This window comes from Gobius niger, assembly GCF_951799975.1.
Source record: "Gobius niger genome assembly, chromosome: 1".
In the NCBI taxonomy this organism is placed as follows: domain Eukaryota; kingdom Metazoa; phylum Chordata; class Actinopteri; order Gobiiformes; family Gobiidae; genus Gobius; species Gobius niger.
In genome coordinates, this window is record NC_136852.1 from 39291029 (window position 1) to 39314731 (window position 23703).

The following is a 23703-nucleotide window of genomic DNA, read 5'->3' on the forward strand; positions in this document are numbered from 1 at the left end:
TCCTCACTCTGTTGGTGAAAAACGCAAACTGGTCCTCACAAAGTACAAGAACACACACACACACACAAAAAATCTGTTCCATTTCGTCTCGCCAACTCGTCTAAGCTAAGGTCAGAACATATCTCAGTAAGAACGCTGGCCTTTTCCTTTAAATTGGTTTTAAGTCTCACTTTATTTGACACTAGCCTTGAAGCATTACCGCCCAAATTTAGTACAATGTAACGTGTTGGTACAATCTGTAATCACAAGACTTTTTAAGACCTCCTTTAATAACGTTAAAGCCTCACGGCATCTTCGAGCGGCGTCAACAAAGGTTTAAAATTCATCTGCTTCAAACCAGGAACCGGCAAACTCCCACTTTCCCTATTTTGACCGACTTGTTTCATGGTAGTTTCACAGAATGATGGTCAGCAGACACTTTTAAAGATACTTTTACTGAAGTACGTTTCCTTCGATAGAATCTCGTACCACCACACACACATTCAGGTTTGAGAAATACATAGTTTTGATGCAACATCCCTTTTGCATGTCACAAACGGTGAGGAAGTACTTTCACAGAAACCGACAGGAAACTACTCCCAGTACTGCGGTGTATGTGTGCAAGTGAGGTGAGACTTTCCAGTACTGCGTTCTATAAAGTAAACTGCTGCTCGGACATGAAGAAACGCAAACTGAGTGAGTACTTTGTGTGATTTGATGTATTTACATTCTGTATACTCACAGGCGAGGACTGGCAGGAGCAGTATAGCGGTAAAAGTTGAATTACTTTTCATATTGGGCTATCTTTTTATTTATATCCTTTTATTACTATTACTACTAATACTACTTTTAATCACTTCAGTTTGTCAAATACAGAATGGCGACCTCCTGCTATTACTGCTCCTTTTATTTTACTAGGGTTAAAGGGACTATATGGAGTTTAAAAATGTTTTGACACAGGGCCTCATTTCCTAGTTATCCAGAGTGTTGCTGATTTCTGGAGATATTATTTTTGTAATTCATGCAGTTCTTATATTTGAAGAGTTTTGCGGCGCTAGGCTAGTGCATTTCTATGGTATCAGCTAGCCTGCATTAAAAACAGTCTGACCCGCTCCACAGAGCACCTGAGGCAAATCACTTATAACACCAGACTAACCATATATAACTGACCTGCATCACATGAATGATCGCATTTTGAGGGACTATTTTCTAGCAGATCCCTCCGCCGCTGCGTAGCTTATACAACCACGAAGCTGATGCTGCTCAAATATAAGGTCTTTTAAATGCAAAATGGTTCAAATTATTCTATGGACACAGACATTTATATGGTTAGTCTGGTGTTATAAGTGATTTGCCTCAGGTGCTCTGTGGAGCGGGTCAGACTGTTTTTAATGCAGGCTAGCTGATACCATAGAAATGCACTAGCCTTGCACTAGCCTAGCACCACGAAACTCTTCAAATATAAGAACTGCATGAATTACAAAAAAAAATATCTACAGAAATCAGCAACACTCTGGATAACTAGGAAATGAGTAGCCTGGCATCCAGACTAATCTCCGATGTTTATTAATTAATAAACAGGAGACTAGTCTGGCGACCCTGTCGTAGAAAAGCTACTGCTGGAGGCGGGACTAATGTGGGACAACCGAAGCGCAGAGCAGCCAATGAGAACATAGCGGATGTGACGACAGAAACAGTGACAAGAAAGTTGTTGTCATTGGGACATTAACAATGGCGCTCCTGCCACACGGAGTTCAGGAAATGACTTCTGTTGTTTATGTCAGAAAAACGTAAGAATACAAGCATACGGGAGCATTACGGGAAGTGGTTTGTGTTGAAAAACTACAAAACAAAGGCGCAACAACGCGACGTCCGTTCAGGGAGCTGCTCTGATTGGTCGGTATAGGCTCCATATCGCTGCGTCACTTCCTTTGAAAGCGCGCAGTGGAGTGTTGCCAGACCCTTTTCTGTAAAGAAGCGGAGTCTGGTTGGCGAGACTAGGAAATGAGGCCCTATGTCAAAAAATCCTGAAATATCCCTTTAATATAGAGACTGCAGTTACACGTGTGACCTGAGGTGGCAGTAGTCAGCATGAAATAACCAACTTGCATCTAGTCTCTTTGACAATCTGCTTCTGTCACAACACATGACATTATTACGATTCCAAATCATAAATTGTGGCAGTTTACCCTGAATAAATTGAAAAAAGCAAATAAACAATCAAAAGTGATAAACCAAATGCTGTTGGGACATTTGGTGGAATGCAGTGCTGCCGCCTGCTGGCCTGGCAGAGCTCAACACCACTTTTGACAATGTAAAAAATACAAAAATGAGTTCCCTTTATTTCACTTGAGTACTAGCCAGTGATGTAGAATCTGGTCATAATGCTTTTTAGATCCCTGCAACACAATAGCAGGTGAGGACCTTGTAACACTTCAAGGCTTTTCTGGCTGGTAAGGTTGGACGTCTCAGAGCGGTTTCATTCTCTTTGCACACTGACCTCTTGTGGACAAACTTTATTATTGGTTTCATGTCAGACAGTGAGAAAAAAAAATGCAAATGTGTGTTTTGAACGCCGCTGACTTCCCTTTGCTGCTTCCTGTTTGCTTGCGTATGTTGCGCTGTAGAAATCAAGCTGATGTGGAGTCTTACTTTCCAGGCTTGGAGACAGCAGCGGCTAAAGACTAACCTTTAGGAACGTTGTTTTTTCTTTGAACGTCTTTGCTGTGTTTTTGGGAAGTTCAGTGGATTTTTACTGCAGAGAGTCTATTGTTAAGTGGTGACGTCACAGCTCTACTTCCAGGTTCGCATAGACCGGCAGATAAGAGAAAACCTCTTTAATACCACAATCAATATTTGTGAAACTCAACAGAGAGTTACTGAACATACTTATTTATCAGGCCCATCAGCCAAAAATGCTGAACCTACTGCTATAAAAGTAATATTTACCAGAATCACAACATCCGGGTTAGCAGAGATAAATGCTAACAGCGCAGCAGCTACGCTAACCCTGGAAGTAGTGACTTTATATGACCTTTTTAGCCGTAGGTTCAGCATTTTTGGCTAATGGGCCTGATAAATAAGTATGTTCAGTAACTCTCTGTTGAGTTTCACAATTATTGATGGTTGTTTTTAAAGGGGGGGGGTATTATGCAAAATCGACTTTTTCAAGCTTTCCATCATGTTATTATGTCATTCCCTCATTAAAAACATGCCTGAACTGTTGCCTTGGCACATTCACGTATTTTTGAGTAATCTGTAAAAACTCTGATGGCGGCCATTTTAGGGATAGCTTTGCCTGAGTCCTCCTAGGAACGCCCCCACCTCCTGGAGACGCCTCCGAGCTTTCGTCACCAGCCGAGTAACCAACCACTGCTCCTCAGCAGAACCCCCTCCCCACTGATGCCACAGACAGCGTGTGGAGGGGGCGTGTCGGAAAGGCTCAGAGGTTCTTAAAGAGACAGAGGCCTATTTCAAGACATTCACTACAGCCATTTTGAGAGAGCAATTTTATACAAGGCAGTTATTCTAATTTACTGCATTTACAGACCAACAGAAGGTTTGGTCATCATTGTAGTGTGATATAGACTGGTGCTATGGGACTGAAAAAAGCATAATACCCCCTCTTTAAGAGTTTTTTCTCGCATATTTGCCGGTCTGCTAGGACCCGGAAGCGTAAGCCGTGATGGCACACTTAAAGGAACAGGCCACCGTGTTTCCATACTGAGATATGTTCTTAACTGAGCTTAGATGAGTTGATACGTACCTGTCTGGTCTATGTGCATGTCCTCAGTCACGCAAAACGAGCAAAGATGTTGTTGGCATTTGGCCTCTCCCAGTGTATTCCTATAGCTCCAAACGGGGGGGAAGTTGGAAGCGACCAAGCTCTTCCACGGGCACAAAGACCAGACAGGTACGTATCAACTCGTCTGAGCTCAGATAAGAACATGTCTCAGTAGGTAAAAACGGTGGACTGTTCCTTTAACAAACTTATACTCGCCATGAAGGAAACAGTTTTTTCAAAGTACAAAAAAACAGCAGCGTATGAGCTAAAGACATTGGAGACCTCCACATTTCTTCTTCTGAAACACTGAAGAGGCACCACGAGCCAACACACCTGCAGCACCGTGGAGGCGTCCCAAGAGGAGCTGCAGGAAAGAAGGAATTAGGGACAAACAAGGAGGTATCCGGGCAAGACTCTATCGCTACTATTGTTCTGGCTAATGTCCGTTCACTGGAGAATAAGACGGATTGTATCGGTCCGCTCCGCTCTTCAGAAGATGGTGAAAGACTGTTGTGGAGCGGAGGGAGAGCCGACCAGTGCAGGACACCACGCTCCGAAACAGGGACAAACCCGGGAAGCGCTGCGCCGTTTCAGAGGAGTTTCCCCGGCCTACATAAACATGCTGCTCAGGTCGGCCCACTGCGGCTCAGTTGGACCAACCCAACCACCTGGAAGCACCTGAAGCACCTGAAGCACCTGCAGCACCTGCAGCACCTGAAGCACCTGAAGCACCTGAAGCACCTGCAGCACCTGAAGCACCTGAAGCACGTACAATTCTACAGTGACAAATAAAGCACTGACTCACTTAAAGGAACAGGCCACCATTTTTCCACACTGAGATACGTTCTCACCTGAGCTTAGACGAGTTGATGCGTACCTGTCTGGTCTTTGTGCCCGTGGAAGAGCTTGGTCGCTTCCAACTTCACCCTGTTTGGAGCCATAGGAATACATTGGGAGCAGGGGTGGACTGGCCATACAGTATGTCCATTCTGGAAGAGCACAGAAGGGCCACTGGCTCGAGGGCCACCAGTCCCGCCTCAACCGAGCTTTACCCAAATCTAAAAGCTAAAAAGAAAAGCATCAAAATAGCGAGAAAAAGAGGATGAAAACATGAGAAAAACACGGACACAAAAACACAACAAAAAATGATGACGAAAAGTTTCCATCACTTTTGTAGGTCTTAGCTTTCAAATGAGGCGTTACATTGTTGATCTCCAGTCGAGAAGCTTTTAGATTTGGGTAAAGCCCTGTATAAAAAAACATGAATCTAAAAGGAATTCCGTGGAGTATGGTGTGCCACAAGGTTCAATTTTGGGACCGCTATTATTTATTATTTATATTAATGATTTTGCTTCTGTTTCTGCGACCGCCTTTCCAGTTCTTTTTGCTGATGATACCAATAAAAAAAATAATAATAAAAAGTCAACCTGGGGAAAATGCACTCGTTAATGTTAAGGCGGGGGGTAAGAGGTTAAAATATGTATTTGTGGAAGTCACAATTACGCTAATTTGGGCCAGGCTGGTCAGAGTCCAGGGCTGTTTTTAAGTCCCAGTCCGCCCCTGATTGGGAGAGGCCAAATGCTAACAACATCTTTAGTCATTTTGTGTGACTGAGGGCACACACAAAGACCAGACAGGTACGTATCAACTCGTCTAAGCTCAGGTAAGAACAATATCTGAGTATGTAAAAACGGTGGCCTGTTCCTTTAATGATTCCAATCCAACATATTTGTTCCACTCAAGATCCAAAATCCCATCTTTAAAAACAACATCTTTTATACCATATCAACAACAGTTTTTATAGATAGATACAGACGGCAACGTGTCATTCAAGGGGGCGTGGCCTCACCGAGGGGGAAGGAAGTATGTTTTGGGAAACTATATAGAGAAATGTGTTTTTGGGTCATATTTGTGTCAGTCATCTACAGCAGTCATTTAAAACCGACTCCTCTACATTGAATAGTTTCTCCTTATTCACCAGCAGCGTCTCTCGCGTTCACGTTTACTCTCTCATCACATCCGTCCCTCGGTTGTAAATACTGCAGTACTTTGATCAGGCCCGTGAAGTTGCCATAAAGCGTACAGAGAGTGGGCGGCTCTTGCATCAGTGACAAACGGTGACAAAGAAGTTAACTGACAGGAAACGGCTCCCTCTGCGAACGAGTAACACGTATACCACTACTACTACTACTACTACTACTACTGCTACTACTGTGTTGTGTGAAGTAAAGCGCAGCTCGGACATGAAGAAGCGTAAACTGAGTGAGTACTTTCAGGGGAGTCCACACACCGCAGAGAGACAGAGGTGAAGCTTGAGTTTGTAATATGTTAGACGTGATGTACGGGGAAGAGAGAGAACATTTAAATAGATCAATTACCTGTAGATAACTCACATAAATATGGGGGGGGTAAGATAAAATTACCCCCCAAAAGAATGTTTTTGACAGTGAAATTTACAATGACTGAATGATGTTTATTACAGATTCCCTCAGAGGGGATTTCGGAGCTTGTTATAAGTGGGGAAAACCTGTGAAAATGTGTTTCATGGGTTCAAAATGATAAATTAACCTTCTAAATTTGGCCCCAGGTTTGTAAATGTAAATCTGCAAAGAGGCGGAACATTCCCCAAAAAACGTCCTGAGATTTAAATGGGAACTTTAGCTCATACATATGGACAAAATACTTAAGTAAACAGGACAGACGTGACCAATAGGAGGAGTGGGCGGGGCCTGTGTCTGACATAGAGCTGCATTAGACTTAACAGATTTAAGAGGAAAAACACGTCGACAGCTCTAAATCAAACAAACAGCGCTGTGAAAAAAAACTTGGATCTGAACTGTGACGCTCACCCCTCACATGGCGAGCAGACTCTACAGACTGACACAGACTCTACAAACAATACAACATCGTAATCCTGCACACACTTACACTGCACACAATCCAGATGGATCCAAACATGGAATGAGTCTGTTCGTTTTCTAAAGCTCGACCAGCCACAACCTCAAACCCTGTTGTCAGACGGTGAAGATGAGACTTTTCTGTTTGTGCCAATGATTGACTCAGACAGTGTTAATTTTGACGACATATTTTAATTTAGTTTTAGTCTTAGTCTTTTGATAAAAATGTAATTCGATTTTAGTCTAGTTTTAGTCGACAAAAATTGCAAGTAAATTTAGTCGACTAAATTTAAGACGAATTTAGTCGACTTTGCCTTGATAATATTCATTATAATCATATTTAATGTTGTTCCTCTGCTTCATGGAGCTGCTCCACATGAACAAAGCTCAGCTGATCCTTTGGCAGAGAATTTACATGATCTGAGGCTCTTTCAGACGCTCAATAGAAGTTTGGATGATTTTAGTCTCTCCATTTCATTTTCATTTAGTCATATTTTAGTCGACTAAAATATCTGGACATTTTAGTCACAGTTTTGGTCTCATGAGAAACTTTTAATCTAGTTTTAGTCCAATTTTAGTCGTAAAAAACAAACACTTTGACTAAAATTAAGACTAAATATTTTAGTCGACGAAATTAACACTGGACTCAGACGCTTATGCTGCAGTTGTTTGTTTGGGACAGTGCATTTTAATGAACACACATGAGACTCATGCTGGCCTCGCCCCAATTTAGCCATGGGCGAATATCCATCCGTCGTATCACACCCGCTCTCTCTCAATCATCCTGGCCTATTGTACATGTTTTTAGTGTTGGGGAAACCGGAGTACCCGGAGGAAACCTACACAGACACGTCTCATGGAAAATTTCCAACGTCGAAAGTTCCCTGAATTTTTAAACCAGATTAAGACGGAACAAATCCCGACAGTGGAATATTTCACATGTAAAACAGAACAACACTCAAGCCTTTATTTAATTATATTAGTGTAGTCCTGATCCAGTTGAAAAATGGCATGGTTGGATCCTAACAAGGTTCAAAGTAGAACTTCAATATGCAACAGCAAGAAATGGGAGTGAGACCAAAAAAAAAAGTCGAGCTTTTATTGAAATCAACAAAAAAACTGAAAAGGTCTGTTTTTGCCACATGACTTTAAAAGGCCAAATCTGTGCCAAAAATGTGTATTCAGTGTCATTTCCTGTCAGGGTTTCACAGTGTCATGATTTTGTCCTGATGGCAAAGACAAAAACAAGTCCTGTGTAGACGTGCTTGAGTTGTTGAGCTGTAATATCAGTAACATCCTCTTGTGGGACGCAGTAAAACAGTCATTTTGAACTTCTGAAAAGATCCTGAGGGTTACGGAACAGAAAAGTCAGGTGGAAGACCCCCAAAAATGTCCCCAGCTCTGAGCCGGAGGGAACGACCAAGCCGCCCTCCTCCTCCTCCTCCTCCGATTGGACCTGACGGGCCGGTTCACAGGAAAGCTCGTCTCATTGGTCAGAGTGAGGGCCCTGGGGATTTTGTTTAGTGAAATCATCAAAGGGAGCGGCTTAGGGAAAAATATTATTCTGCAATATTAGGGTTAGGGTTAACATCAAATGTCAGACCCAGCCATATGTAATCTATTAATTTACAAACTATCACTTTAACTCTTAATATGTACCGTAATCCCGGGCGGCTCATGTGCTCCTCTCTCAGAGGCACAACCTCGACACCTCTTCTCAACTCAACTCAGGCCCTGTCTGACACCCTCGGCCCTTTCATTCCCATTCCCCAGATTAATGCTGTTGTCCAAAATGTTAAAACATGAATCCAAAACTAGCAATCAAGAAAATTCCGAAAGAAAAGTAGAACCACATCAGCCTCAAGGACCCACCCGAATCTTTGGGCACCGGCCGAATCTGCTCTCAAAATGATTCAACAGATATAACCTGAACGCCCCTGGAATGAAGAGATTTAATATGTACAAATATATGAGTCCGAGTGTTGGGTTCCATCAGGAGCGGATCAGGAACACAACTAGAGACGTAGGATTCGCTTCTCAGAGAAGAACACATTTGTGAGTAAGAACGTGTTTGCCTCACAGGTCTGAAGTGGTTCGGGAGTGTGTCCAACCTCTCCAAAGACCGACGTGCCACTGTGACTGATGGGAGGGAGGCGGAGGGGGCGTGGCTTCAGGCGGAGGCGGACCAGCCCCGCCCTGGTTACGCTCGGTCGGCGGAAATGTACACACACGTGGGCACGGTGCCCCGAGACCTCAGCGACCGACGCAGGAGAGACAGGTACAGCCGCCCTACACCGGCTCCTACACCCGCTCCTACACCCGCCCTACACCGGCTCCTACACCCGCTCCTACACCCGCCCTACACCGGCTCCTACAGCCGCCCTACACCGGCTCCTACACCGGCTCCTACACCGGCTCCTACACCCGCCCTACACCGGCTCCTACACCCGCCCTACACCCGCCCTACACCGGCTCCTACACCCGCCCTACACCGGCTCCTACACCGGCTCCTACACCGGCTCCTACACCGGCTCCTACACCGGCTCCTACACCCGCCCTACACCCGCTCCTACACCGGCTCCTACACCGGCTCTTACACCGGCTCCTACACCCGCTCCTACACCCGCTCCTACACCCGCTCCTATACCAGCTCCTACACCGGCTCCTACACCGGCTCCTACACCCGCCCTACACTCGCCCTACACCGGCCCTACACCGGCTCCTACACCGGCTCCTACACCAGCTCCTACACCCGCCCTACACCGGCTCCTACACCGGCTCCTACACCGGCTCCTACACTGGCTCCTACACCGGCTGCTACACCGGCTCCTACACCCGCCCTACACCCGCTCCTACACCCGCTCCTACACCTGCCCTTCACCCACTCCTACACCGGCTCCTACACCGGCTCCTACAGCCGCTCCTACACTGGCTCCTACACCGGCTCCTACACCGGCTCCTACACCCGCCCTACACCCGCTCCTACACCCGCCCTACACCGGCTCCTACACCGGCTCCTACACCTGCCCTACACCGGCTCCTACACCGGCTCCTACAGCCGCTCCTACACTGGCTCCTACACCGGCTCCTACAGCCGCTCCTACACCCGCCCTACACCGGCTCCTACACCCGCCCTACACTGGCTCCTACACCGGCTCCTACAGTCGCTCCTACACCCGCCCTACACCGGCTCCTACACCGGCTCCTACACCTGCCCTACACCGGCTCCTACACCGGCTCCTACAGCCGCTCCTACACTGGCTCCTACACCGGCTCCTACAGCCGCTCCTACACCCGCCCTACACCGGCTCCTACACCGGCTCCTACAGCCGCTCCTACACTGGCTCCTACACCGGCTCCTACAGCCGCTCCTACACCCGCCCTACACCGGCTCCTACACCCGCCCTACACTGGCTCCTACACCGGCTCCTACAGTCGCTCCTACACCCGCCCTACACCGGCTCCTACACCCGCCCTACACCGGCTCCTACACCCGCCCTACACTGGCTCCTACACCGGCTCCTACACCCGCTCCTACACCGGCTGCTACACCGGCTCCTACACCCGCCCTACACCCGCCCTACACCCGCTCCTATACCTGCCCTTCACCCACTCCTACACCGGCTCCTACACCGGCTCCTACAGCCGCTCCTACACTGGCTCCTACACCGGCTCCTACACCGGCTCCTACACCCGCTCCTACACCTGCCCTTCACCCACTCCTACACCGGCTCCTACACCGGCTCCTACAGCCGCTCCTACACTGGCTCCTACACCGGCTCCTACACCGCTCCTACACCCGCCCTACACTGGCTCCTACACCGGCTCCTACACCGGCTCCTACAGTCGCTCCTACACCCGCCCTACACCGGCTCCTACACCCGCCCTACACCGGCTCCTACAGCCGCTCCTACACCCGCTCCTACACCCGCTCCTACACCCGCCCTACACTGGCTCCTACACTGGCTCCTACACCGGCTCCTACACCCGCCCTACACCGGCTCCTACACCCGCCCTACACCGGCTCCTACACCCGCCCTACACCGGCTCCTACACCCGCCCTACACCGGCTCCTACACCCGCTCCTACACCGGCTCCTACACCCGCCCTACACCGGCTCCTACACCCGCTCCTACACCGGCTCCTACACCGGCTCCTACACCGGCTCCTACACCGGCTCCTACAGCCGCTCCTACACCCGCTCCTACACCGGCTCCTACACCGGCTCCTACACCCGCCCTACACCGGCTCCTACACCCGCTCCTACACCGGCTCCTACACCCGCTCCTACACCGGCTGCTACACCGGCTCCTACACCGGCTCCTACACCCGCCCTACACCGGCTCCTACACCCGCTCCTACACCGGCTCCTACACCCGCCCTACACCGGCTCCTACACCCGCTCCTACACCGGCTCCTACACCCGCCCTACACCCGCCCTACACCCGCTCCTACACCCGCCCTACACCGGCTGCTACACCGGCTCCTACACCCGCTCCTACACCCGCCCTACACCGGCTGCTACACCGGCTGCTACACCGGCTCCTACACCCGCTCCTACACCGGCTCCTACACCGGCTCCTACACCCGCTCCTACACTGGCTCCTACACCGGCTCCTACACCCGCTCCTACACCCGCTCCTACACCGGCTCCTACACCCGCCCTACACCCGCCCTACACCCGCTCCTACACCCGCTCCTACACCCGCCCTACACCCGCCCTACACCGGCTCCTACACCCGCCCTACACCGGCTGCTACACCGGCTCCTACACCGGCTCCTACACCGGCTCCTACACCCGCTCCTACACCCGCTCCTACACCCGCCCTACACCCGCCCTACACCCGCTCCTACACCCGCCCTACACCGGCTGCTACACCGGCTCCTACACCGGCTCCTACACCGGCTCCTACACCGGCTCCTACACCCGCTCCTACACCGGCTCCTACACCGGCTCCTACACCCGCTCCTACACCGGCTCCTACACTGGCTCCTACACCGGCTCCTACACCCGCTCCTACACCCGCTCCTACACCCGCTCCTACACCGGCTCCTACACCGGCTCCTACACCCGCTCCTACACCGGCTCCTACACTGGCTCCTACACCGGCTCCTACACCCGCTCCTACACCCGCTCCTACACCCGCTCCTACACCGGCTCCTGCACCCGCTCCTACCCCCGCCCTACACCCGCCCTACACCCGCCCTACACCCGCTCCTACACCCGCTCCTACACCCGCTCCTACACCCGCTCCTACACCGGCTCCTACAACGGCTCCTACACCCGCCCTACACCAGCTCCTACACCGGCTCCTACACCGGCTCCTACACCAGCTGCTACACCGGCTCCTACACCCGCTCCTACACCCGCCCTACACCCGCTGCTACACCCGCTCCTACACCCGCTCCTACACCCGCTCCTACAGCGCCACCGTCTGGGCACCGAGAGTAACACGTGACTGTATTCCAGGTGGAAGTCGTCTCTGGAGAACGCGGCAGACTCTCCTCTGCTCGGGGCTCTGCGCAAGCTGGCCCCGCCCCCCTCACCTGTAGCCCCGCCCCCTCCGCCCCCAGGTGAGGCAGAAGCCCGGCTGAAGGAGGAGATGAAGTTGAAGGAGGAGCTGAAGGAGGAGCTGAAGGAGGAGCTGAGGGACTCTTCTGAAGGCGTGTACGTGCTGATGTGTCCCATCCGCCTGGACACGCCGCAGACACCACAGGAACCCGCCCAGACCTCCAGGTGAGCTCAGGACGGACAGAATGAATTAAGAGTGTGAGTGACTGGTTGGTAATGGCAGGAGGGGCCGATAGCACAGATTAGCAGCCTCACTTCCATCAGTCTGCCCCACAACAGCCCCAGCACAGAGTATTGGTGAATAAGTTATGACTACAATGTGGCACTTTGAGAGACTTGGTAACACAGGGTTGAAAAGTGCAACACAAGTTTAAACCATTATTATTATTATTTTATCAAGAGTGGAGTGAAAACCTCACTTGGAGAAAAAACAGCCTTAAAGTTTAGTCTTTTTGTCTGCACATGTGCCCTGTGTATATTTCTCCCGTCTTTAGCCGCTGCTGTCTCCCACAAAGGAAATGACCATATTTGGATTACAGCGTCATCTCGGTCACAGCCTTTCATGCTACACGTGGATACCAAACATGTCAGTATTTGTGAATGAATAAGCGTGGGAAAGACCAGGGAGCGACACAGCCACAACTTTTCCCAAATTTTCAAAAATGTTAAAAAAATATTTGCAAATGTTCCAAAATGTTGAATTAAAAAAAAGTTTCAACATTTTCAAAACTTGAAAAAAATCCAAACGTTTCCAAACTTTTTGAAAATTTTCCAAAAATGTAAATTTTATATTTTTATTATCATAATTATTTTTGTAAATGTTCAAAACTTCTCCCAAATTTTTAAAACTTTTCCAAACTTTTTCAAGAAATGTAAAACTTTTCCAAACTGCTCCAAAGAAAAACTGTCTCCCACAAAGGAAATGACCATATTTGGATTACCGCGTCTTCTCGGTCACAGCCTTTCGTGCTACACGTGGATACCAAACCTGTCAGTATTTGGGAATGAATAAGCGAGTGACACAGACATGTTGGAGTCAATTTCCAATGTTTTCCCAAATTTTCAAAAATGTTTGAAATATTCCAAAATGTTGAATGAAAAAAAAAAAAAGTTTCAACATTTCAAAACTTAAAAGGAATAAATCCAAAGGTTTCCAAACTTTTTTCAAGTTTAAAAAAATATATATTATGTATTTTTTTTTTTTTTTTTTTTTTTTTTAAATGTTCAAAACTTCTCCCAAATTTTTAAAACTGCTCCAAAGAAAAACTGTCTCCCACAAAGGAAATGACCATATTTGGGTTACAGCGTCTTCTCGGTCACAGCCTTTCGTGCTACACGTGGATACCAAACCTGTCAGTATTTGTGAATGAATCAGCGTGGGAAAGACCAGGGAGCGACACAGCCACGTTGGAGCCACTACAAATCAGCCCTAAGAAACACCGCAAAGGGAGAGACGTTCTACAAAGGGTCAGATGGTGCAGAGGCGTCCCCGTAGGGCTCATGAATAGCCCTGAAAATGCATTGGAGTAACCTGGGGGAGGTCTGTGGGGAGGTGCCGGGGGGTGTTGGAAGGGTTTGTGAGTTGGGGGTGGTTGTCCATGTTGGGGGTAGTTGTCAGGTGTTTTTGTTTACAAATATGGCTGTAATCAAGCAGATCTTTATAAACACAGATTATAAAATACACACACACACACACATCCCCCAAACACACCCACACCCCGCCCCGCCCCGGGCTAGAATATCACACACATACAGTGGGGAAAAAAATATTTAGTCAGTTCCCCATAGACTTTCTATTGGATTTTTGCCAAATTTTTCCTTATTTCTCATATTTCTCCCCTGTTTTTTCACCCGTTCTTTCCTGAATTTTCTTTTCTAATATGTGTCTTATTTTCTACCAATTTTTGAACCCATACTTTTCAGAATTTTGGCTGCATTTTTCCCCATTTTCTGCACAAATTTTCCTTATTTTTGGCACAATTTCCCCTCATTTCGAATGATTCCCCATTTTTCCACACGTTTCTTGACATTGGAGATGATATTATAGATTTGCAGATCTACCACTGGTTCTGGATTTATTTTAGTATAAGAAAACCAGATTCAGATTCTTTCACTGGTGATCAATGAGTCAGATTTGCTTGGCATTTGCAGCTGCTTTGGGGATTTTTAGTGCGTTTCTTGAATTCCCTTGATAATCTCCTTAGACTTTTCCCAAAAAAATCAAATGAAATGCCTTCAGTGGTGACTGTGTGGCTGTTACGTTTGTGATGAGCCTTGTGATGTTAATGATGTGTTGTGGGGTCAGTGCAGAGCCTGGAGGTCACGGAGGAGGATGTCGTTAAAGGGCAGCAGCCTCAGAGCCGGCCCATAAACCGGGCTCAGGACTCGGAGCTTCAGGCCCGCGGCGTTTCCTGCTCCGGAACCAGCTTTAGTTTGACGGCTCACATCTGTCGTAAGAAATAATCGGCGTTTGGTTTTAACCTCTTAAAGGGACTATGCGGAGTTTAAAAACGTTAAAACGAAGTGTTTTCCTCCCGCTAATGTGTAGAATGAGCTCAGACCTGCCTCTAAAATCCTGCACTGTCACTCAAAAAAGGTGCTACTTACGGGTCTGAAGTGCCGTCATGCACAAGCTTAACCTCTTAACTCCCGCCTGAACCGAGAGGATCTTTTTCCTCACGTCATCAGATTTTTTTGTTGGGTGTTCAACTCATTCTTGTCACATTTTTGTAATTTTTTTGTCACATTTTTGTCATTTTATCATCCATTTTTTATCAAATTTGTGTCATTCTTTGCCACATTTTGTCACATTTTTGTCATTTTTTTGTCATTTTTATGTCACATTTTTGTCATTTTTTTGTCCATGTTTTATCAAATTTGTGTCATTCTTTGCCACATTTTGTCACATTTTTGTCATTTTTATGTCACATTTTCGTCATTTTTTGGTCCTTTTTTGTCATTTTTATGTCACATTTTTGTCATTTTTTTGTCAAATTTTTATCAAATTTGTGTCATTCTTTGCCACATTTTGTCACATTTTTGTCACATGTTTGTCATTTTTTTGTCATTTTTATGTCACATTTTTGTCATTTTTTTGGTCAAATTTTTATCACATTCTTGTCACATTTTTGTAATTTTTTTTGTCACATTTTTGTCATTTTATCATCCATTTGTTATCAAATTTGTGTCATTCTTTGCCACATTTTGTCAAATTTTTGTTATTTTTTTGTCATTTTTATGTCACATTTTTGTCATTTTTTAGTCACATTTTTGTCAAATTTTTATCACATTTTTGTCACATTTTTGTAATTTTTTTGTAATTTTTTCTTCAATTTTTTGTCAATTTCTTGTGACATTTTTGCCACTTTTTCATCAGTTTTTTGTCACTTTTTTGTCAATGTTTTCTCACTTTTTTGTCACATTTCCATCATTGTTTTCGTCTCAGTTTTGTTGCTATTTTCACAGCTTTTTTCCCAGAAGCTTTTGGACTGGGGTAAAGCCAAACTGGAGACAATGTGCTCGGTTCAGGTGGGAGTTAAGGGGTTAATATAGAGATTGCAGTTACATGTTAGACCTGAGGTGGCAGTAGTGAGGAAAAAAAATGACCAACTTGTATCCAGCCTCTTTAACCTCCACCTGAACCGAGCACCTTTTCTCCAGTTTGGCTTTAGCCGAATCTTAAAAGCTTCTAGAAAGAAGGGGTTAAATTAGTTGACAAAAAAGTTGAGAAGCTTTTAGATTTGGGTAAAGCCGAACTGTAAACAATGGTTCAGGAGGGGGCTGGGGACAGGGCTGGACTGGCCATCGGGACATTCGGGAGTTTTCCCGGTGGGCCGACGTACTTTTGGGCCGATTGGGCCAGTCAGATCGAGATTAGGCCCGTGATTTCCTGTCACCGGCCCACAATTAGCTGGAAGAGCCATCAGAATCTCTATCATTACTCCATAATTTCTCCACTAGAGGGATGTGACGCGTTTTATATCGCTTTGTGGGATGCTTTTTTGAGTTATGGTTCACAGATAATCTTGTATAATGAGCGATGGGCCTCTGGGACATAACACTCATGCCCCTCACATTGTGAATATAAGAGGAAATAGTTTATTGTAACTCCCTCCAGGACCCACAGAACCTCAGACCTCTATTTTTTATACATTTTAGACAAATGTTAGCAAAGAAGTGCATGCTGGGAGTTGTCAGGTGACTCCGTCTTGCCCCTCGTCGTCAGTGCAGTTTGGAAATCTTCTAGTTTCCATTGAAAGGATTTACAATGTTTGGCCTTTTTGGGATTTCTGTTCTCACTCCACAGCTCTGTAACTCTGTGGTGAGTTTTACCGTTTCATCTTCATCTACAGTGCGATCATGTGGTTGGTTTTGAGAAGTTTATTTGTGTTGCAGTCGCGAGAGAAACTTCATTAACGGAACGCACATTTTAAGATTGTTAAGTAATTTTACAAAAGTTCCTTCAAGGTATAAATGACAAGATTTAAGTGTTGAGTCTCTGAGGTGTTAGCTTGAATTCGGCAGAAACAACATGCAGCTATTGTCCTCGATTCGTAGTTTATACTGTTTTAGTTCAAGCCAAGGGCTTATTGTTTTGCTCATCACCTCGACTATTGCATTGAATATGACAGTTTTTTTTAGAGGGCCGGTCTTGACCCAAAAGTCCCGGGCCGATTTTTTCTGCCAGTCCGGCCCTGGCTGGGGAGGTTAAAGCCAATAAAAATAAAAAAAATGTCTGGCAAGTTCAAATCATGTAAAGATTAAATGCATAATCTTACATAAAAATAAATAATCCCCCACTACAATATACAGACAGGACAAAACAAACTCACTCCATGGTCCCTCCAAACCCCTCCAAGACACTCAGACAGAAATATAGTCAAAAGGAAACAAAAATGACCAAAACAGAACTATACAGTCATCCAAAAGATGAAGGAATTTCCTCACTTTGAATGCACATTTTGATTCCATCAGACTTGTGCTTCTTATATCCTGCAAATACCATAAAACCACATTTTTTTAATATTGAGAGATAACTTATTGGCTTGAAACCATGCAGATAAATCTACATGTCTTTGTGGGAAATGATTACACTGTTGTCGACTGCAAATAAAAGAGGAACAGTAGATTTTGCAACATTGGCAAGATCATTTATGTGCACCGGAAAACAATAGAGGCCCTAATATGGATCCTTGAGGAAGTCCATATTGTGTCATTTTTTTTCTTAGAATCGTAGCCATTCATAGATGTTGACGTATTGCGTTTTTTGGTTCCTTTTTAATCCCTTTTGTCCCTCTTTTTGTTACTTTGTCACTTTTTAGCTGCGTTTTCATCCTCATTGACCTCTCATTTTTGTCTCTATTTTGTCACTTTTCTCTAGAAGCTTTTAGATGTGGTTAAAGTCGAACTGGAGAAAATGTGCTCGGTTAAGGCGGGGGTTAAGAGGTTAAAGTGAGAATGGATCAAAGGTAAACTGTTCGGACTGAAAAACTCTTTCATATGAAAAAATGTTGAAGATATTGGACTGGATTTCACAACTACACTAAAAATATACCAAAAAAAGTGGCATTTTTCTCGTGATTAAATCATGAAATCATCTTGGGACACATGCCCGGGGCCTCGTGACCCCCGGAGGGTCCTGAACTCCACTTTGTGAACCCCTCAGAGACATGTCCCCGTGTCTCTGTGAGGCATTCTTGTAAAGTTGTGCAGAAAATGTGATCTTTCCAGAGTGTGTGTGTGTTGCTGGAGGACGCTGAACCGTGTGAGGCTGTGGTGAAAGTATGTGACCGGCTTACGTAACGCTGGTGCGCAGCGTGAGAGAAACACAAGAGTCCGGACAGAGCGCGGACTTCAGGGACCGAAACCGGACAGAAACTGGACCATGTCCACTGCAGATTCCAGAGTGGGGCGTCAGAATGTTCAGAAAGGCTTTAGTTCTGTCATGTCATTGATACATCCAAGTGCAGCACAGTGTAAAATACACAAACGACTGGAGGAGCAGCGGTGGAGGGCAGTGAGGTCTGCACTAGGGCAGCTCCACATCGAAAAACTTACAGGTATTGCAGTATTTCCCACAGTTTCCCTCAGTATTTCTCTCAGTTTGTTCCATGGATGCATTGATCAGGCTTATTTGCTTCCAATACTGATACTGGAGGTTTGAGTTCCATCCATCCATCCATCATCCATCATCCATCCACTTTCTTCCACTTGTCCGTTGCCGGGTCGTGGGGGTGTTGGAGCTGCCCAAATCACATGGCACCAGCCCCTTGTGGCTCCTCCTGCAGGTGGTGGGGCCACAGAAGGACGGCCCCACGATTCAACCCGGGCCTGTTGGTCTCTCATGAGGGGCTTCTGAACCGCTCTTTGTCTGACCCGTCACCTCGGACCTGTTTGCCCTGGGAGACCCGACCAGGGGCACGAAGCCCCCGACAACAGAGCTCCCAGGATCCTTCGGGTGCTCAAACTCCTCCACCACGTTAAGGTGATGGTTCCAGGAGGGGGAGTTATACCAATCCAGGTATTTGTGATGTAGCCCCTTAGCTGTTTGAGCGGTTAAGCAGCAAACATAAACGCTGATGATGCGCGAGTCAGGGTTGCCAGACGTACGATACGAACTATCGTATTTGTATGACAATTTTGACCCCTGTACTGTAAAGTCTGTTGAATGCACTGTCCCCTCAGCAGACGATCGCGTGACATTTTGCGCTCAGTAGGAGCACTTTGTGATCTTGCCACTCCAGGCTTAGCGCATTTAAGTGGGTGGAGACACACATTTTCCTCCAACCAGATCGACTCCGGGTCCAGGAGAGCGGTTGTGTGGGAGTGGGGGGTGAACATGTGCTTTTGTTTTGCTTCGCGTTCACGCCAAGCGCGGGCCGATCCGCGCCACAGCGGACGCTGTAGCTCTTTTTCTCTGGAGACGTGAACATTGTTTAGCTCACGATGGGTAAATAAAGTTTTTAGTTAGACCTGTGAGAGCCTAAGGCTTAAGAAAGAACGCAAGACAGCGCAATGTAAACGAGGAAGTGAATGTCAGCCGTGTTTCCATCAGTGCAGTCGCCTCCTCTTGTGACGCCCCCTCACAGGTGGCGGAGGCCAATGGCACATACAGCTCCGCCACTCGGGAAATAATTCGCCAAGAGCCTGCGCCGCCCCGTGCGCCGCCACAAGATCTGTCCCTGAGTCTCCGTATTCAGGTAGGTGTAATATCTGCTGCAAGAAGGAGAGACTGTCCCTGGATCAGTCTAACAGTTAAAATATTATATTATATTTATATTATATTATAGATATTAATATTATAAATATTAAAATCTCAACTGTTTCGATCCTTCCATGAGAAGCCGCTGTGCTTTGTCAAACGCCTCCAGAGAGCGAGAGGTGTCGAGTTTACAGCTGTTTGCTACACAACACCACATCCCCTCAGACAAAAAAAAAGAAAAGAAAAGAAACCATATTATATATAAAATGTCCAGATATTGACCTTTACCAAGTTTTTGATCGTCATTTATTTCACTTCTGTTCATCAAAACGATGCAAAAACGACTTTTTCCGTTTTTGGCACTCAATGTGTTAACGTAGTAACGCTGTAATGACGCCATTTTGAGGTCGTTGTTGAGCTGTGTGTTAAAAAAGCAAACTCGCTAACGTACGCTGTCTTCTCCTTTTTAGTTTTAGTTGTATAATGCATTAAATATTTGCTACTGCGAACTGCAGTATTTTAAGCGGCGATCGAAAGCGCGTTTTCGGAGGATACAACTATCAAAATGCTTCAAAATGAGGTGCAGCATGTCCATATTCAGTCAGATTCAGTTGCTGAAAGTTCAAATGTTGAGAGCTGAAACAGGAATCAGTTCAGTATCCCGTATTTAGATTTAGAATCCATTCCAGATACTAGGTTTTTTCCAGGATCGGCTCCGATATATCGGATCATCACTAGCTCATTAGCAAACTGTGTCAAAACGAGACAAAAACCGCACTAAATCAGCTCCAAAGCGAGGCCAAAATGCAGCTAAATGAGGAGAATCAGATCTTAAACAAATCTATTATATGTTCCATGTGTGTCTTGTTTGAGGCTGAGTTTGTAAAAACCTTGTGTGGATCTCGGTCGGATGAAGTCAGTGCAGAAACACCAGATTAGCAGCAGATTACACTGGAGCTCTGGACAAATCTCATGTAACCGATAATCTCCATGAAACCAACTCATCTGGATTTGAACCGAAGACGCTCAGACCCTTCACTAATGTGAAATTCATTTATGTTTTTGATTCTTTTTATTGATAGTACTGAATGTGTACCTTTCTCTCAGTATGATAAAGCGTTACTTTATTATGAAAGTAAAGTCTCATGCTCTTCATTTGTCCATCATTTCTTTCTGATGTGGAATGCTCCATTTCACAAACTGAGCCGCCCCTAAAACCAGGTGCCAGCAAATGTTTTTCACCTCTTAACCCCTGCTGTGACCAAAAAAGTGACAAAAATGTAACTAAAAAGCAGGAAACAGAAAAGTGATGACATCGCGGCGACAACGCGAGGAACAACCTTAGATCAGTTTTGTAGGTCTGAGCTTTCAAATGAGGCGTCACACTGGCCTATAGGCTGTAAACTCCAGTCGAGAAGCTTTTAGATTTGGGTAAAGCTGAACTGGAGAAAATGTGCTTGGTTAAGGCGGGGTTTAGAGGTTAATAAGCACAATTAATGGGCTTATTCACTTTGCGGCATGAGTAACTGTATGTGATGATTGAGCTGCTCCTATGTGTGTACCTGGAGTAGCCCCACCCTACCTGGCCCAGAGGATACATGGAGGAGTAGCCCCGCCCTACCTGGCCCAGAGGGATACATGGAGGAGTAGCCCCGCCCTACCTGGCCCAGAGGATACATGGAGGAGTAGCCCCGCCCTACCTGGCCCAGAGGGAAACATGGAGGAGTAGCCCCGCCCTACCTGGCCCAGAGGATACATGGAGGAGTAGCCCCGCCCTACCTGGCCCAGGGAAACATGGAGGAGTAGCCCCGCCCTACCTGGCCCAGAGGATACATGGAGGAGTAGCCCCGCCCTACCTGGCCCAGAGGGAAACATGGAGGAGTAGCCCCGCCCTACCTGGCCCAGAGGATACATGGAGGAGTAGCCCCGCCCTACCTGGCCCGGAGGATACATGGAGGAGTAGCCCCGCCCTACCTGGCCCAGAGGATACATGGAGGAGTAGCCCCGCCCTACCTGGCCCAGAGGATACATGGAGGAGTAGCCCCGCCCTACCTGGCCCAGGGAAACATGGAGGAGTAGCCCCGCCCTACCTGGCCCAGAGGATACATGGAGGAGTAGCCCTGCCCTACCTGGCGCAGAGGATACATGGAGGAGTAGCCCTGCCCTACCTGGCCCAGAGGATACATTGAGGAGTAGCCCTGCCCTACCTGGCGCAGAGGATACATGGAGGAGTAGCCCTGCCCTACCTGGCCCAGAGGATACATTGAGGAGTAGCCCCGCAATACCTGGCCCAGAGGATACATGGAGGAGTAGCCCCGCCCTACCTGGCCCAGAGGATACATGGAGGAGTAGCCCCGCCCTACCTGGCCCAGAGGATACATGGAGGAGTAGCCCTGCCCTACCTGGCGCAGAGGATACATGGAGGAGTAGCCCCGCCCTACCTGGCCCAGGGAAACATGGAGGAGTAGCCCCGCCCTACCTGGCCCAGAGGATACATGGAGGAGTAGCCCCGCCCTACCTGGCCCAGAGGATACATGGAGGAGTAGCCCCGCCCTACCTGGCCCGGAGGATACATGGAGGAGTAGCCCCGCCCTACCTGGCCCAGAGGATACTTGGAGGAGTAGCCCCGCCCTACCTGGCCCAGAGGATACATGGAGGAGTAGCCCCGCCCTACCTGGCCCAGGGAAACATGGAGGAGTAGCCCCGCCCTACCTGGCCCAGAGGATACATGGAGGAGTAGCCCTGCCCTACCTGGCGCAGAGGATACATGGAGGAGTAGCCCTGCCCTACCTGGCCCAGAGGATACATTGAGGAGTAGCCCCGCCCTACCTGGCCCAGAGGATGCATGGAGGAGTAGCCCCGCCCTACCTGGCCCAGAGGATACATGGAGGAGTAGCCCCGCCCTACCTGGCCCAGAGGATACATGGAGGAGTAGCCCCGCCCTACCTGGCCCAGAGGATACATGGAGGAGTAGCCCCGCCCTACCTGGCCCAGAGGGAAACATGGAGGAGTAGCCCCGCCCTACCTGGCCCAGAGGGAAACATGGAGGAGTAGCCCCGCCCTACCTGGCCCAGGGAAACATGGAGGAGTAGCCCCGCCCTACCTGGCCCAGAGGATACATGGAGGAGTAGCAGGGTTAGGGTTAGGGTTAGCGTTAGGTTAGCTGAGGGAGGGATGGGGCCTACAATTCTGTTTACGCCCCAGGGCCTATGGGAACATGAAGGTGGGTGGTAACGCGAATCGTCTCGTGATGGGAAGGTCAGGGGTTTGAATCCCAGCTCCTGCGGGTGCACGCTGTCGTTGTGTCACCCTCCTCGCCTGCATACATTGGTGTATGAGAGAGAGAGTGGGTGGCTGGTTCTTTGATATAAAGCGCTTTGAGTGCCTCATCTACAGTAGGTGGAACCATTTACCATTTAAAGGCGCTCTTACTTACACTTTACAAAGTGCTCTGAATTGCTATTAATAAACACACAACACACACCTGATTTAGTGCAGGTTTCCTTAACCACACAAAGCTACAAGTTTGTTGATGACGTTGGAAAGAGCGATGCTGCCAAAGCTCAGTGTTGTTGTTGTTGTTTGGGGTGAGCTTCATCGTGGTTTTCCTCTTTAGCTCAGATACCAGCTTCGTCTGTATTGTCCTTTTAGCCAGTAAGTTCAAAATAATGTGAGTACTTTAACGATGAAGATTCTGCCATGTTCCTGACTTGATGTAAAGTCGGTGAGTGTGAGTCGGAGCAGAAGAAGAATGAGTCGAGGGAGATCAGGACCAAACTAGCCACGCTACTGATTTAACCCCTTAACTCCCACCTGAACCGAGCACATTTTCTCCAGTTTGGCTTTACCCCAGTCCAAAAGCTTCTGGAAAAAAGCTGAGGCGAAAACAATGATGGACATGGGACAAAAAAGTGAGAAAACATTGGCAAAAAGTGACAAAAAATGGACGAAAAAATGACAAAAATGTGACCAAAAAAATGACAAAAATGTGACAAAATGTTACAAAAAACATTACAAAAATGTGATAAAAATTTGATGAAAAATTTACAAAATGTGACAAAAAATGACCAAAAAAATGACAAAAATGTGACAAAAAATGACAAAAATGTGACAAAAAATGACAAAAATGTGACAAAAATGTGATAAAAATTCGACAAAAAATGACAAAAATGTGACAAAAAAATTACAAAAATGTGACAAAAAAATGACAAAAATGTGACAAAAAATGACAAAAATGAGTTGAAACCCAACAAAAAAATGATGGAAAAAA

The 23703-nt window shown here is 47.0% G+C and overlaps 1 protein-coding gene across 1 annotated transcript in view; it reads left to right on the plus strand.

Annotated features, from left to right (window-relative positions):
• Nucleotides 1-597: 597 nt before the first annotated feature.
• LOC306969950 (uncharacterized protein) overlaps nucleotides 598-23703 on the plus strand; it is a gene marked incomplete at its 3' end in the record, with an annotated part of 30880 nt that continues 7774 nt past the window's right edge. Inside the window, exons 1-3 of the mRNA XM_079565745.1 lie at nucleotides 598-675; nucleotides 8743-8938; nucleotides 12131-12397. Coding sequence (XP_079421871.1) covers nucleotides 657-675; nucleotides 8743-8938; nucleotides 12131-12397 — 482 coding nt within the window. The 5' untranslated portion in view covers nucleotides 598-656. The remainder of the gene's footprint in view (nucleotides 676-8742; nucleotides 8939-12130; nucleotides 12398-23703) is intronic.